Below are 15,121 nucleotides of genomic sequence, written 5' to 3' on the forward strand. Positions count from 1 at the left end.
TTTTCTGTCTTGATAAGATATGGTATAATGGCTATTATCAAATGCCAAACTCGATGCCAAATACTTCTTTCCTTCATAAATTCTGTTTTAGCAATGGAAAACAGATATTTTAAATTGTAGATTTTGTCTTAAAGGTGTTAATTTTAGAAATATCATGATGCAAGGATTAGATGTTCTGGGAATAATCAGGAACCATGTTAAATAAAGAAAGATGTCAAAATGAATGATTATCAATAGCAAATATACTGGCTGGCTTTGAGGGTGTGTGGCTCAAACTAATGAACTAGAAAAAAGCACTCGTTAATAGTCTGGTGACTGAGGGTTGTGAGATGGGAGAAGGAAGATAACTCAGCTGGAAGCTTATTTAAAAAAAAAACAGAGAAGGTTGGAGTCAGCAGCTGAATTTCCACTTAAATGCATGTTCTGCCGATTCATCTAAATCAAACCTTTGAGGTATGTTTACCAGCCTCTCTTCATTCCTGGGACTTTGATTCTTACATCTAAAGAAAAGCTAGATTAATGACTCCACTAATGTCTGTAAACTATATTTTTAACACTCAGTTTTTTTCCCCTGACATCTCAGTCTAATGGTTTACACAGCAAAAGACTTTCTACACATACAAAAAGCATGCTGGGTCCCAAGGCAGGAAAATCTTTAGACAGTGGAGATCTAAATTCATAGACTTGTCACTATCCTTTTTTTCAGGTGTCACTTTTGTTTTATTGGTCTTTTATTCTTTAGAGTTGCAGCACAGTAGTGGGTTACTTTAAAGAAGACTGTATGTGTGAACTTTAGGGTATTACGTTTTTCTGCAACCAGCCAATATTATTTGCTTTATCATCTTAGGCTGGTGGTAAGAGGCAAAATGGAAATTTAGGAAAGGCAAAGAATTTAAACTAGACCCTGTATTAGTTTCACACTCCTGCAGTGAAACGCCCAGGGCAACTAACTAATAAAGAAAAACATTTATTTAGCTTACAGGTGAGGGATACAACATCTAGGATCACGCAAGTGGGTAGGCATCAGTCTGGCCTCAGGTGAGAGCCATGGACGGCAGTACATCACAGTAGGAGCATATTTGAGAGCAATGATCACAACTCCAAGAGTAGGTAGGAAGAACCAGGCTTATTCCTTTCATAGCAATTTTCTGAAGATCTCAGTGGGTTGCATGAGATTTATAAAGAAGTTGTCTGTGAATTACCTTCTTACAACAGAGTACCACTGACCTAAGGATCTACCATGAGTTCTCATCCCTATCTGCCACCTTCCACCAGCCCTGGTGGGACCAAGCTTTCAAATGTGGACCCGTGGACTTCAACATAGAAGCCATAGCAGTCAAACGTTATTTTGAGAAGAGGCGATGTCAGCATAAGCTAGTACAGGAGCTATTCAGTAACTTTAGCACAGCAAAGCTGAAATGTACCCCCAAGATATATTTGTATGTCCCTGATAGAAAGTTACAAATGCTTGATTTGAACTACTCTGACTAGAATAATTAAATTCATGTAATCAAGGAAAGGGTTTGAGAATGGTATCTGGTATTTTCTCAGTACAGTTCAAGGAAAGAACTGAAGCCTTTCTCCCTCTCTCTCCCTCTCTTTTCCTCTGTCTGTCTGTCTGTCTATCCTCTCTCTCTCCCTCTCCCTCTCCCCCTCCTTGTGGGATTCTTCTGCTGTCTATTCATCATTATAATCAATAGGAATGTCATTCCATCTAGCAATTCCTGAGGTGCATTCTGATTGGTTCAGTTTGGCTCAGGTGGCAGCCTCTAAGTTGTGCCTTAAATCAACTCACAGAATTTTAAATATCAGCTTTCCATGATTCATCTAATAAGATTCATTGGGTCTAGGCACAGTCTATGAGTTAGTGTTATTTTCAACTCGCTTTCCAATATTTCCAGTGGATAGCTCCAGACTGGTCAACAGTGTGACCCGGGCTGTGAGAACTGGCAAGACTTTCCCAGTATCACACGGCTGACATGGGGAAAAGCTCTGAGTTCCCCCAAGGAGAGAGACAATCTTCAAGCTGACTGTAACACACAGACAAAACAATAACTGTACACTAGAGTATATGTAAAGCCCAGAAATGGAGATCATTAAAATAAAGCATTTTAAGACAGCGTAAGAGCATCTGAAGTAGTGCCATATTCTCAAGCACTTAAAAAGAAAACATTTGCCGGATGCCAATGGCTCACACATGTAATTTTAGCTACTCAGGAGGGTGAGACCTGAATTTAAAGGCTGTCCAAGAAGAGAAGTCTGAGAGACTTTAGCTATAATGAACAGAAAGGAAAGGGAGGGAGAGCTGGGATCTCTCACTCTTGTGAATTAAAAGCAAATGAAGACACTATGTTGAAAACAAACTATGGGGGAGGAGGGGACATGGAAAGGAAAACCTGGGAGAAAACAAGGGAAAAGATGACATTATTCAAAAAGTAATATACTCATTACCTGACCTATGTAAATGTAACCCATCTATACATCACCTTTAGAAAATAAGTAAAGAAAGAAAAGAAAGAGCACAAGGAGTGCTAGGTTATTCTAAATGACTGCAAACTCAGAGGTAGTAATTAAGTAACTATCTACTTAACATATTTATGCAATATATGGACAACTAGGCATCCATATGTTTAATGAAAAATCTTAACATTTATCCCAAACATAGCTGTGAAAACACACATACACATACACACACACACACACAGAGACAGAGCAGGAGCACATATCTACCACTTGAACTAGTTGTAGATTCTTAGCTTGAAGTTATAGTGACATTTTCAAAAGTAGTGTAGCCTAGAAAAATATGTGTGCATGGGCATAAATTTTAAAATAACCAATACTATTGAGCATTTAAGATGTTCTAGGAACCATTTTTGAGGTTTTACAGATGTTATTTCTAGTTTTACCACAATGTTATGAAGCAGGTAATAGTAAACCACTTGTGAGAAGGAAAACTGAGATCTTAATAGGTTGAGTAATTTACATAGGACATGACTGTTCTAGCATGCAACAAAATTCTGTCTGAGCTGCCCACTTTTCTTCAGCCAAATCCAGTAAAACTGATGAAAACTTATACATATTATATGAATGTATTTGTATCTAAATGTACACTAATATGTAGGAGTTATCTACGTATGCATATCTCTATCAATCATCTTTCTATATTTAATACACTTACAATTAGACATATATGCAACTTAAGAACTCTGGAAGTACATCTATTGTCAAATTATTTCACTAAATATAGTCAGCTGACTATGTAACACTGAAACCCATTAACTATTTGGACTCAGTTTTTTTTGTTCCTAATTACAGTTAATTGAAAATAACTACAGAGATATAGAAAACATGAAGAATGTAAAACTGTCTAAACTGTAAATTATCTGAAGTTACAATTCCATTAATTCTATCCGAGTTTAGGAATTTTCACAAACATCAATAATCTGAGATAAAAGTCTGGTCTTAGTCAAGGCTAATTTGATTCCTGGATGAAGAGGAAGAGGCCATCAGTGGACAATTTAAGTGAACCACTTCTTACTTGCAACTTCATAAGTACTGTTTTTGAAATGTTTATGTTCCTCTCATTCTACTCCAAATTTGCTTCATCTGTAGGATGTTTTGAGACTGAATAAGTTAGTTGTTTTTTGCTGCATTATATATTTATTTTGTTATAGGAGAAATATGTTGCTTTGTTAGATGAGATAACATCTACTAAAAGTCAATGACTTGTACGTGGGGAAATGACTGAGATAGTTGATTGCTTTTATTCATCTTATAAAAATACTCCTGATTTGGAAAAAAAAAGAATATTCCTGATTTGGCAGACAAAACATTCAAGGAGTACTAATGCCCATACATCCTGCAGCTGTCAGAACAACCCTCCACATATTTTTTGTAGGGATGGCTGACAGAGAGGAGTTGTAGGAGGTGAGCATCTCTTCATGATCCTATTATTCTTGCAAGGCCAGATAGCTTCTCATAATATAAGCCATGCTGGAGCTATGTCATCTATTAACCTTACCTAAAGAGAATCAATACATCACTCAGAGGCCACTTTTACTAGTGCCAGATGAGCCTGTATTATCATGAAGGCTTGAGCTACCACAGATGTCTATAGCTAAGAAAACTAGGTTGTGCTGGATTGGGTTTTACTCCAAATAGCTTTGATTCATCCTCTCTTAAACATTTTATCATCCTACAAAACACCAGAATCTCTTCTATAATTCCTAATATACTCTGAATGTTCCCTTCTTCCACCACTACTGTCAGAATTCAGCCAGGAAGTATGTCACACATGGTATACTTGTATCCTCTCATGACCTATAAACAACTATACTCAATCTTGCTTCCAAAGTATTCTTTCTAAAACACATATATGATTGTATTATTTCTGTGCTTAAAATTCTTCAAAGCCTCCCCATTGCCTTCAGTTTACAATATAAATCTTTTTTTTTGGAGGGGGGTTGGTTGTGGGGCCTGAACTCTGAGCCTGGGCGCTGTCCTTCAGCTCTTCAGCTCAAGGCTAGCGCTCTACCATTTGAGCCACAGCGCCACTTCCGGCTTTTTTTTCTGCTTATGTGATGCTGAGGAATCAAACCCAGGGCCTCAGGCATGCAAGGCAAGAGCTCTACCACTGAGCCACCTTCCCAGCCCTGTTGGTATTTTTCGATGGCATTCATGATCTCTGACCTTACCCCATCTTCACCTAGCCTCGTGTCTTTGAGTCCTGCTCTGTAACAACCATCATTTTGAACTACTGAAGTTCGTTAAATGAGTTACTTTTCTAAAATCTTTGAACATTTGTACCTGATACTTCCTGCCTAAGAGGACTTCTTTTTACTTTCTTTAACACGGTAAGTTTCTTCTCATTTCTCCATTTGGGACCAGATAGGTATAGTTCTCTCTTTTTAAAATTTTCTTACATTGTATCTACTTGTTAAATTCTTTGTGTCCTCTACCAGGCCAAAGCTCTATGAAACAAGGACTGTTTCTAGTACCCATGCTTACTAAGTATCTAACAAGTTGATATGCATAAGATTATTTGAAAAGCTGGGTGCCAGTGGCTCAGGCCACTGGCATGACTTAGTATGCTAAGATCTGAGGATCATGGTTCAAAGCCATGCTGGGCAGAAAAGTCCACAAGACTCTTATCTCCAATTAACCAACAGAAAACCAGAAGTGCTGTTATGGCTCAAAGTGGTAGTATGTTATACTTGAGGGAATAGGCTCATGGACAGTACTCAGGCTGTGAGTTAAAACCCCACAATTGAAAAAAACATATGTATTTGTAGAGTATTACACCCCTGGCACATATCCCATGCAATGAACAATACTGCTACAGAGGTGGAAGCAACCAATGGCCTTCAAATTGTCTGATAGCTTTTCCAATGTCATCCTCAGTTACATTATGATAAAATTCCATCAAGAAATTCATAGATCAGTAGGAGAGACAGATTTACTTGTTGTATATTATGAGTATATTTGTGAAGAAACACTTTGCATAAGAGGGAAAGTCAAGAAGTACTTCTTAGAAGAAATGAGACCTGAGTTTCATTTTTAGGGCAGTTTAACTCAATGCAAATGAGCTTAGAATCCAGTGTCTATATATTCTGGTTATTAGGCCATTGATATGTAGCTGGCAAAAACATCTTTTTCCATTCTGTAGGCTGTCTTTTTAGCTTGTTGTCTATGTCCTTTGCCATGTAAAAACGCCTTAGTTTGATGCAGTTCCATTTACCAAGTTTTTGTTTGCTTTGCTTTGCTCATGGATGTTTATTTAGAAAGTTTCTACCTATGCCTAGGAGCCCTAATTTTCCCCCTACTTTTCCTATAACGTCTTACCTTGAGGTCTTTCATCCATTTTAAATTCATGCTACTGCAAGGTGATATATAAGAATTTAATTTTGGTTTTTTGCACGTAGATACCCAGCTTTGCCAGCACCATTTGTTGAAGAGGCTGTCTTTCTTCCAGCTTATGATCGTGGCTCCCCTTTTGAATTTTGAGTGACCGTATGTCTGAGAGTTTATTTCGGTGTCTTCTATTCTGTTCCATTGGCCTATTTTTATTTATTTATTAGCAGTATCAAACTGTTTTCATTATTATTGCTCTAAATCAGAATTTGAAGTTTGGTGTTGTTATCCCTCCAGAATTATTTCTGCCTGCTAAGAATTGCTTTTGCTACTTGGGGGTCTTTATCTCATATATATTTTTAGTCTAATATCCAGATTCAAAGAACTTTAAAAAAACCTAAACCCTAAAACACCAACAATTCCATTAATAAATGTGCTAATGAACTAAAGAGAGTCTTCTCACAAGAAGCAATCTTCAGATCACAACCTCCTGGGTAAAGGATTGGCACCAGGCAAAATTTAACATCTTTGATGAAGGAAGGATGAGAACTGCATGACATGCTACTGAGAAGGTAGGTCTGAGGACTAATACTTGCACTTCACAAGATGGAACCTGCCATAACTTTTTGACAGAGATAATTTTAAGATGACTGTCAGGGTATATGCATGAAATAGGTTAAACAACCAATAGGGTAATATAGTGAAGTTAATGAATATGCAAATTTTTCCTAGACTTGATTAAGTAAATTAGTTCATGAAACAATAGTAGCAGAGAAACATTGGGTTCATTGACACTTTTAAAGAAGAGAGATATTTTGCTTAACATCAACTTATCTGACCATTTCTACTTGTCTCAGACCTATAGGGAAACCATGGGACCTGTGTTTCTTTGGGCCTGGCTTACTTCACTTAATATCATTTTTTCCAAATATTCCACTTCCTAACAAATGGGGCGATGCCACCGATAGTATTCCATTGTCTATATATACCACATTTGCTTTTTCTTTCTTCTTTTTTTTTTTTTGGTCGGTTGTGGGGCTTGAACTCTGGGCTTGGGGGCTGTCCCTGCGCTCTTTAGCTCAAGGCGTGGCTCTACCTCCTGAACCACAGCGCCACTTCCGGTTTTCTAGTGGTTTATTGGACATAAGAGTCTCACGGACTTTCCTGCCTGGGCTCGCTTTGAACCTCAATCCTCAGATCTCAGCCTCCTGAGTAGCTAGGATTACAGGCGTGAGCCACCGGCGTCTGGATATACCACATTTTCTTGAACCATTCATCTACTAAGAGACCTCTGGGTTGGTTCCATATCTTAGCTATGGTGAATAATATGATAAACATAGTTGTGCTGGTAGCTTTAGTATGTTCTTGTTTGTGATCATTTGGTAAATGCCCAAAAGTTGGATTGCTGGGTCATAGGGGAGCTCTATGTGGAGTCTTTTGAGGAACCTCCATACTATTTTCCAAAGTGGTTGAACAAGTTTACACTCCCACTGACAATACAGTAGGGTTTGCTTTTTGTCCACATCCCCTCCAGCATCTGTTGTTAAGCGAAATGAGCCCCAAGATAAGGACTCAAATTTTTTTTCTTTCTTGATATTGTTTCTAACATATTTATAAGATATTTCTCTGTTGTTTGTATGTCCCTTTCCCATGGTATAACCCCTGCTTTCACTGTATTTGATGTTGGTATAATTTGGGGAGGAGAAGGGAAAAACAAATTGTTTAAATAGGGATATGGGTGGACCCATTGCAACAATGAGATGTACAAGATGTTATGTCGAAAATGAGCTTTACAACTTTGGCATGGGGGGTAGGGTATTGGAAGGGATGGGAAGGGGAAACAAAGAAGGAGGCAACAATGCTTGACAAGAAGTGCACTCATTACCTTGCCCATGTAATTGTAACCCCTTTGTATGGTATTTTCACAATAAAAAAGAAAGAAAATAAAATATTATGCTTCCAAAAAAAGAAAAGAGATATTATATCATATCTGGGTTAAAGGTATTCAGGAAAATATAAAAGAGAAATTAATAATACAGAGTAGAAAAAGGTAATTACAGAGATGAAGTCATCAAGTAAACAAGAGTTTGTGACATCCAGATTGTAATTGTAGAATGGTCTTATAAAGAAGGTGGAAAATGCCTTCCCTGTCCTGAGAAGGACATACTGGCTCAGAAAGATGAGGTGGTATCCATTTGATTGATTGGATTTTGTTTTCTCAAGGACATTTGAAGAAAAGTTATCAGCTAAAAGTGAAGATGAAGGAAGAGAGATTTTAGAGAACAATTAAAATGTGAAATTATTGTCTCAAAGAATGAGAAAGATTAAATACAGAAAATTTTAAGAATTGCCAGAGTTTCTCATGAACCAATGGTTAAGAATTTGAAGTGTGATGAGGGAGTATTTCTCTGGCCATTTCCTGGTGCTGAGGTGGTGGCATAGAATAAGTCAAATTAAGAAGGTCTGAGGTTTTGCTGGATAAACACAAAATGGGAGAGAGCAGAGAAATACTGAGTGTATGAGAGGGCAGTATTTTCTAGGTAGAGAGAAGATCTGGAATAGAGTAGAGAGAAAAGTGGAGGAAAATGATGAAATCAGTCTCTAGGTCTGAATTGCAGTTGAAGTATTTAAGGGAGGGAGTATTACAACAAATGACAGGGACCAAGAGGAGGTGCTGGTCAAAGAAGATGATGCTTGACAAACAGGCTTTGGAAAGGGTGTAGTCAATGGAACTTTCAGTGTTCCCAGTGTGCCTGGGTGATTGGTAGCCCTAGGAGTAGCAAGAGACATCAGAGAATGTGCTCAGGATCAGGAAGCAAGTAAGCATCAGAACCCTCACTAGCTTCCTCAATTTCCCTCTCCTGTGGGATATTTTCTCTCATACCAATGTTAGCTTCTCATTCTTTTATGACTCATACGGTCAGGATAAGAAAATGTGTTTACTGGCTTGAGGGGGAAAAACAGAAGTTTTTACGTTTTCATTTTGTGCTGTACATCACAAATCTTACAGAGAAAGTATGTGTGTGTGTGTGTGTGTGTTCTCTCATTTGAGCTAATTTCCTATATGCTTCAGTTTTCTCTATTTAGTATGCCATTAAATTTTTATCAAAGTCCATAATGGAAGTTTTAAAGACCTCATTTGTCAAACACTTAACTTCCAATGTAAATTTCCTTTTAAAGACACTCATACTCAATAAAAATTATGCTGAAAATGAGAAATCCCTTGACTCAGGAAAGCGAATAAGCAGTAAATTACAAAGGAGCTGGGAACTAATGTGAAGGTCTAGAGTGTTAATTTATACTTGAATGAAGGTTCATGGGAAAACACTTATATTTTATTGCTTATTATAAATGTGTTATATGCTTATTCTAACTGATGTGGAGACTAAAGACACTCAAAAGGAAGAAATCAAAAATCATCCAACAATTCTTAACACGATGCCATCACTTTTGACATTTTTTGTTGGTAGTATGGCTTGAATTCAGGGCTTAGGTATTGTCCTGAGCTCTTTCACTCAAGTCTATCACTCTACCACTTTGAGCCACAACTCCACTTCCAGTTTCTTGCTAGTTAATTTGAGATAAGGTTTAAGGATTCTTCTGCTCGGGCTGGCTCTGAACTGCAATCCTCATATCTCAGCCTCCTGAGTAGCTAGGATTACAGACATGAACCACTTATCTGATATTTATCTGCTTATCTGATATTTTAAATATCCTTTTAAAACATGATTTTTTAATTTAAAAATACAATCTAGGTAGACCTCATATCCTCACAGTTAAGTGTTTGGCTAAATATTATTTAAATATATTTTAATATTTAATTAAATTTAATACAATTTATATGATATATGCTAATATTTTATGAAACTCCTCTTTCATCTTTCACCATTATAAACAATACTAATATGAGCAATCTTTCTGTAATTGTCTATTCTTACTAATAGAAATTGTAAATACAAAAGTGTGCTCATTCTGCAGGCTTTTGATCCAGATTACTAAATTGCTCTTTTAGCGTTATACTCATTTCAGCACCACTCATTGGTACTCTATACTAATATTCTTTTACATTTGTTTCTCAGTTAGAGAGAAAATCTGCTTACTGTCATTGTCTTTCATTGCTGCTCAACAGAGTTTTACATGTGTATTTGCCTTTTAATAATGATAAATATCCTATTAATGCCTCTTGTCACTTTCTAGATAGCTTATGGCTTTTCTCTTACGCCTTTGTTAAATGTCTAAATATATTAGGTCCATGTGGCATAGTTTCCTTTATTTGTCTAAAGTAGTTGCCAAATTCCTTCCAGAATGTTCACAGACCTCTGTAGAGTTGCCCTATTTTTCTCTAAGTGGGTAGTTTTAAAATTTGTCTCTCTCTCTCCCTCTCTCTCAATAAAAGATGCATGGTAATTGCAGTTCTGATGATGACATCAATGTCACACAAATAAGAATATAAAGCATCAGATATTAGAAAGGTATAGCCAGTAGACTAATAATTTAAAAAAACAAAGTATAAACTCATGTAACATTTCTCTCTCTCTTTTTTTTTTATAAATTCATTTCTCCAGGTCCTTACGATGTGGTGTAGATTCAGAACATTAGGGTTATTTGGCTTTCTGCCGCAATACTCTGCCTGCAAGCATTCCATTAATATTTTCATTGTGAGTACTGTGAGAAATTTCCAGATTATGATACACAATCATGTGATTTTACAGGACAACCAATTAGGAACTAGAATGTGTGAGGCAAAATTGTGACTTGGAATATAAATTTTTTCTTACCCTCTCCAGTGTAATTTCTTCAAACTCATATTCAATTTCTGTCCCATTGACCTGCAAATAAGAGAGAAAAATATTAATATGTATTAAATACATATGGAGGAGGAAATGCTGTATATTAAAAAAGTTTCAGAGTTAAAGTTTTATTCTGGCCATAAATCAACCACATTTTCTTATTTTTTATGATTATTATGTTCTTGTCTAAATGAAATATAATCTAAGGTCTTCTGAAATATATGACTAAAACAAAATGGACAAAGGCTGTTACATAGTTTAGAATTTTATTTATGGTTTACAGGGAGGAAAAATAATATAAAATATGCATCATGAGTTTGAAAGAAACAAATCATCTAGGGGCAATGCCATAACTACAAGGGAAATTGTTTTCTAATGTCTTTTTAAATTCATAAATAACACTAAAATATGACCTTAAAAGTCAATGATAAAATCAGCACAGGTATATATCATTCAGAGTAGTAAAACAGCATTAAGGACTGTGTCATCTAAGATGTATTTTCCTTATTGGCTTAAGTTCAGGTAATTTATTTTCATTGTTCTTTTATTATATTAATGAGAAGGCCCTGGGCCATAAAACTGTGCCCATATACTTTAGTGGCAATAAGAAAAGACAAAAGTGGAACATGGTTTGGATTTTCTACTGAGAAACTGTTTTAAACTCTCAACCAAGCCTTAAATCAATTTGAGTTTACTGAGAAAAATACATGTATTTTAAGCAAAGCCAGTCACCTTAGATTTCAAAAGATGGGCATAGAAAATTATGAAGAGTGACTTTTAAAGAATCTATCAAATATTCAGTCTCTATTCTTTCACAAATTTCTTCTTAACCAGGCAAGAAGAATCTCTGAGCAAGACAGTTCTCAAATTGAATTCTTCCTTTGTTTAATACATGTCCTGACAATATTGTTAGAATTTGGGAATCAGCTAAGGAGACAATCATTTAAGTATAAAACTGTAATTACCCAATACAGACTCTGACAAGAGGGAACTGGCATAGGATAAAAGGGTAATATAAATGAACTGCTTAAGTAAGGGATTGATTCACTTATCTGATTCAGAAACACAGATATTTGTGAATTCTCTTTCATGAGGAATCTGGACCTGGGATCAGGGGCAAACGTAAGTAGTTATAATCAGAAAACAATGAAGAATGGCAATGACTACTGTGTGCCCACTGCTCACACAGAGCATGTTTTCTATTACCCAATTACATGGGCTAATTGGTGAATCACCTTTTACTCTGTTACTAGATTATCAAGAAGTCCTAAACACAATTTGATTTTCTGGGCTTTAGCAACTTAATGACTCTCAGTCAAGGACTGATGATGTCAGAGAGCTTTTGAAGCTTTATGGAGGATTTTGTTTGCTGCATGTAAAAGGAAGGATGAAAGAAAGAAAGAAAAGAACCCTCACACTCCCTCTGTATGAGTAGGCTTCCATCTGCATTTTGTGTTTATTTCTTGTAACTTTCTGTAGTGGATAGAAGGAGGAAAGTGGGGGAAGGCTGAATTAATAGATGTGATTTCATTTGCTCAGTATGGCTCCATGAGTCTTTTGTTTGCTTCACCGGTTTCCTAGAATGAACTCCTTCACATTAAAGCATTTCAGACTAGGAGAAGAAACAGAAAAAAAAAGAACTCTAAAGAGAAATAAAAAATAAGCTTTTGATAACAAATAAAAATCCACAGTGAATGATATTCTGTTTAGGAAGCACTTAAAAGAGAGCCTGCCCACTTGGCTTTATATTTCTAAAATCATTATACAGTGATTCTAAGATCCTTGCATATTCTCATTGCTGTTACAACATTTCCTGGTCAGCTGGATGAAGTATCTTAGGTTCACATGTATTCCTTGCATGGATAGTTCTCAAAGAAAATAATGCCATTTACCCGATTCAGCACTATCCAGGAGTTCTTTATAAGAATAGATGGTACCATCTAGTCTGTGTTTAAATGACAACAACTATGTCTACAAGAGGTTTTGGTGAAATCATAGAAAAGTTAAAGACACTTAGCATAGGCAAGGCAGCATTTCAACATTAATGATGAACACTTGAGAGACTCCTGGGTCTGTGCTCTCATCAGCAAGACAGCAGGGGCTATGTGGGTACCTATTATCTCTATGACAGGGCATTCTAAAACTTTTCTTGGAAGAGATTTTGATGAAAAGGATGAGACAAAAAAATTAAGAACACTTCCATTTTAACTGGAAATACGTAAATATGGGCTATGACATTCATGAACATTTAGTGCATTTTCAAACCACCAGATGAGGTATTCTTCCAATATTTTTTCCACATTTATTTAGATCATGGCTGCTTAGAGAGTGATCCAAGAACCAAGGAGTCTCTATAGCCACTCACCCTGAAACATAGTCTTGTGCATCTTTTTCATTCAGTAAAACTAAAACTGTGCTCTGAGATCTGGATATGTGTTTGTGAAGGAGGAGAATTACAGAGGAGCTGTTGTTGAGAGAGCTTGTTGTGCTGGTGTCATTCTAATCCCAGTTTTTTACTATACAAGTTTCAGTTAACAAAGGTCATTTTTCTGAAAAGAATTCTCTCTCTCTTTCTCTCTCTCTCTCTCTCTCTCTCTCTTTCACACACACACATTGTATATTGATTGGTCAAGATAAAAATTCTCCCTGGGATATTTCTCTACCCTGGTAATGTTTTGTGCTCCTGGGAGTTTTAGATCTTCCAGAGGCATAGATGAAGTTCCTGTTTCATCATTTATACTCTCTTCTTCACCCAAAGACCCTGGAAAAGTGAGAGGACTTGTAGACTTGAAGTTTCAATGAAATAAATGAAATGTTTGGTTCTGGAAAAAATGTTTTTCTTTGAGAATTGATTTATACTGAACCTGATGGTTGTGTGAGGACAGCTGGTAGCATCGACAGTAGTCAAAGAAATCCAATTAGTGCTACATATTGTCTAGCACTTTTCTGGACATATAGGCTCTTGGGATTATATGGCATTGAAGCTGAGAATGACACACAGCACATGTACATTCAGACATTTTATCTAATGTTCTAATTCACGAATCTTGACTACTTTACATATTTTTATCTTTGAGAACCTTTAGTTAATTTTACTGTTGCTTTTTTTCTTTGCTGCTATAGTAACCACCTGCCTCAATGATGACATAATTTGATTTTGAGATGTATTTTTATCCCTGAAAAAGAGTTTTTTTTCATGAATAACTCATGTGAATTATTCCATGTCTTAATCTTGTTTAATTGGAATCTTAATGGTTTCGTTGCATTTTATTTTTGCTTCTTTACCACTTTTTTTTTATAATTTCACGAATGCTAAGAACATACTAAACTTGAAGAATTAATATTTATACCTTCTCATGTTATATATTTTAACAAGTGCAGAAACGGGTAGCAAAGCATTGACATCTTAACTGAAACCCATCTCTGCACAATGAGCAATTATTGAACATCTATGAAGTGCTAAGAATAGTGACAGACACTGAGAAAGTAAAGATTTTTAAAAACATATACTCATTCTCAAAAAAACTCATATCTTTCAAAGAGGACCCAAGATTTATACATGTGCGTATGAAATACAAATGTAGACTAGAGCCACAGCCCTACTATTACCACATTTTAAATCTGCTTTGGTCTTTATCACTTGTTTTATATAGTAATTGTAGAGCTATTTATTATGATTTGTACACATAGGATATGATGTTCTACTGATCTTGCCCCTGTTATAAAGCAAATATTAAATAAAAGATATGTCTCCTATCATTATTACTTGAGAATATAGCATTACCATTAGACTTGGGAAGAATATGACACCCAAGAAAATCAGTTTCAAATTATCATGGCTTCTTGTCACTTCCAGAGTACGACACAAACCATGATACTTTGCGTTATCTGTAGATGCATCATATTATACAGGGCCTATCACAAATAAACAGATGACTTAATGAACTGTTAAGTGGAATTGGTTAGGTGCATAAAACCAGGTGTTCTCAAAGATCTAGGTTATTAATAGGATGTAATCTTCCCTGGAGCCAACCCCTTGTCATTCCTAGTTTATAAATCCTCATTGAGATCATTTTGTCTCACAATACCTTACTGGATAGAGATCCAACCACCATGGACACTCCAGAAAAATCAACATAGATGCATACATATATGTATACATAGATGTCATGCACCCTTGTGCTTACTGGCTTTCCTCATCCTATTACTTTGTCCTTATCCTTCTTTTCAATTAGAGTGTTTCTTAGAGCAAATATGTCATGATGCTTCATTGCTTTGTATTCTCGAATCTTCTATGTGTTCTCCCAGATACTTAGTAGGCAAGAATGTGGACTCCAGAAAAGAAAAAAGATACAAACTTCAATCTGTGTTCCAATATTTACAAAGTCTATAGATGTGGTAAACATTCTCAATCTCCTAAAAAAATCTCTATTTCTTCTTCATACATAGTATGGTACTAACAAGAGTACTTTCCTCACATG

At 36.0% G+C, this 15,121-nt stretch overlaps 1 protein-coding gene across 7 annotated transcripts in view; it reads right to left on the reverse strand.

The window, feature by feature from the left end:
* Dlg2 (discs, large homolog 2 (Drosophila)) overlaps positions 1-15,121 on the reverse strand; it is a 1,447,312-nt gene that overhangs the window by 659,425 nt on the left and 772,766 nt on the right. For all 7 annotated transcript variants that reach the window (XM_013013991.1, XM_013013986.1, XM_013013988.1 and 4 more), the window contains one exon: positions 10,629-10,679. In XM_013013991.1, the coding sequence (XP_012869445.1) occupies positions 10,629-10,679 (51 nt within the window). The remainder of the gene's footprint in view (positions 1-10,628; positions 10,680-15,121) is intronic.

This window comes from Dipodomys ordii, unplaced genomic scaffold (assembly GCF_000151885.1).
Source record: "Dipodomys ordii isolate 6190 unplaced genomic scaffold, Dord_2.0 Scaffold22, whole genome shotgun sequence".
Lineage (NCBI taxonomy): Eukaryota > Metazoa > Chordata > Mammalia > Rodentia > Heteromyidae > Dipodomys > Dipodomys ordii.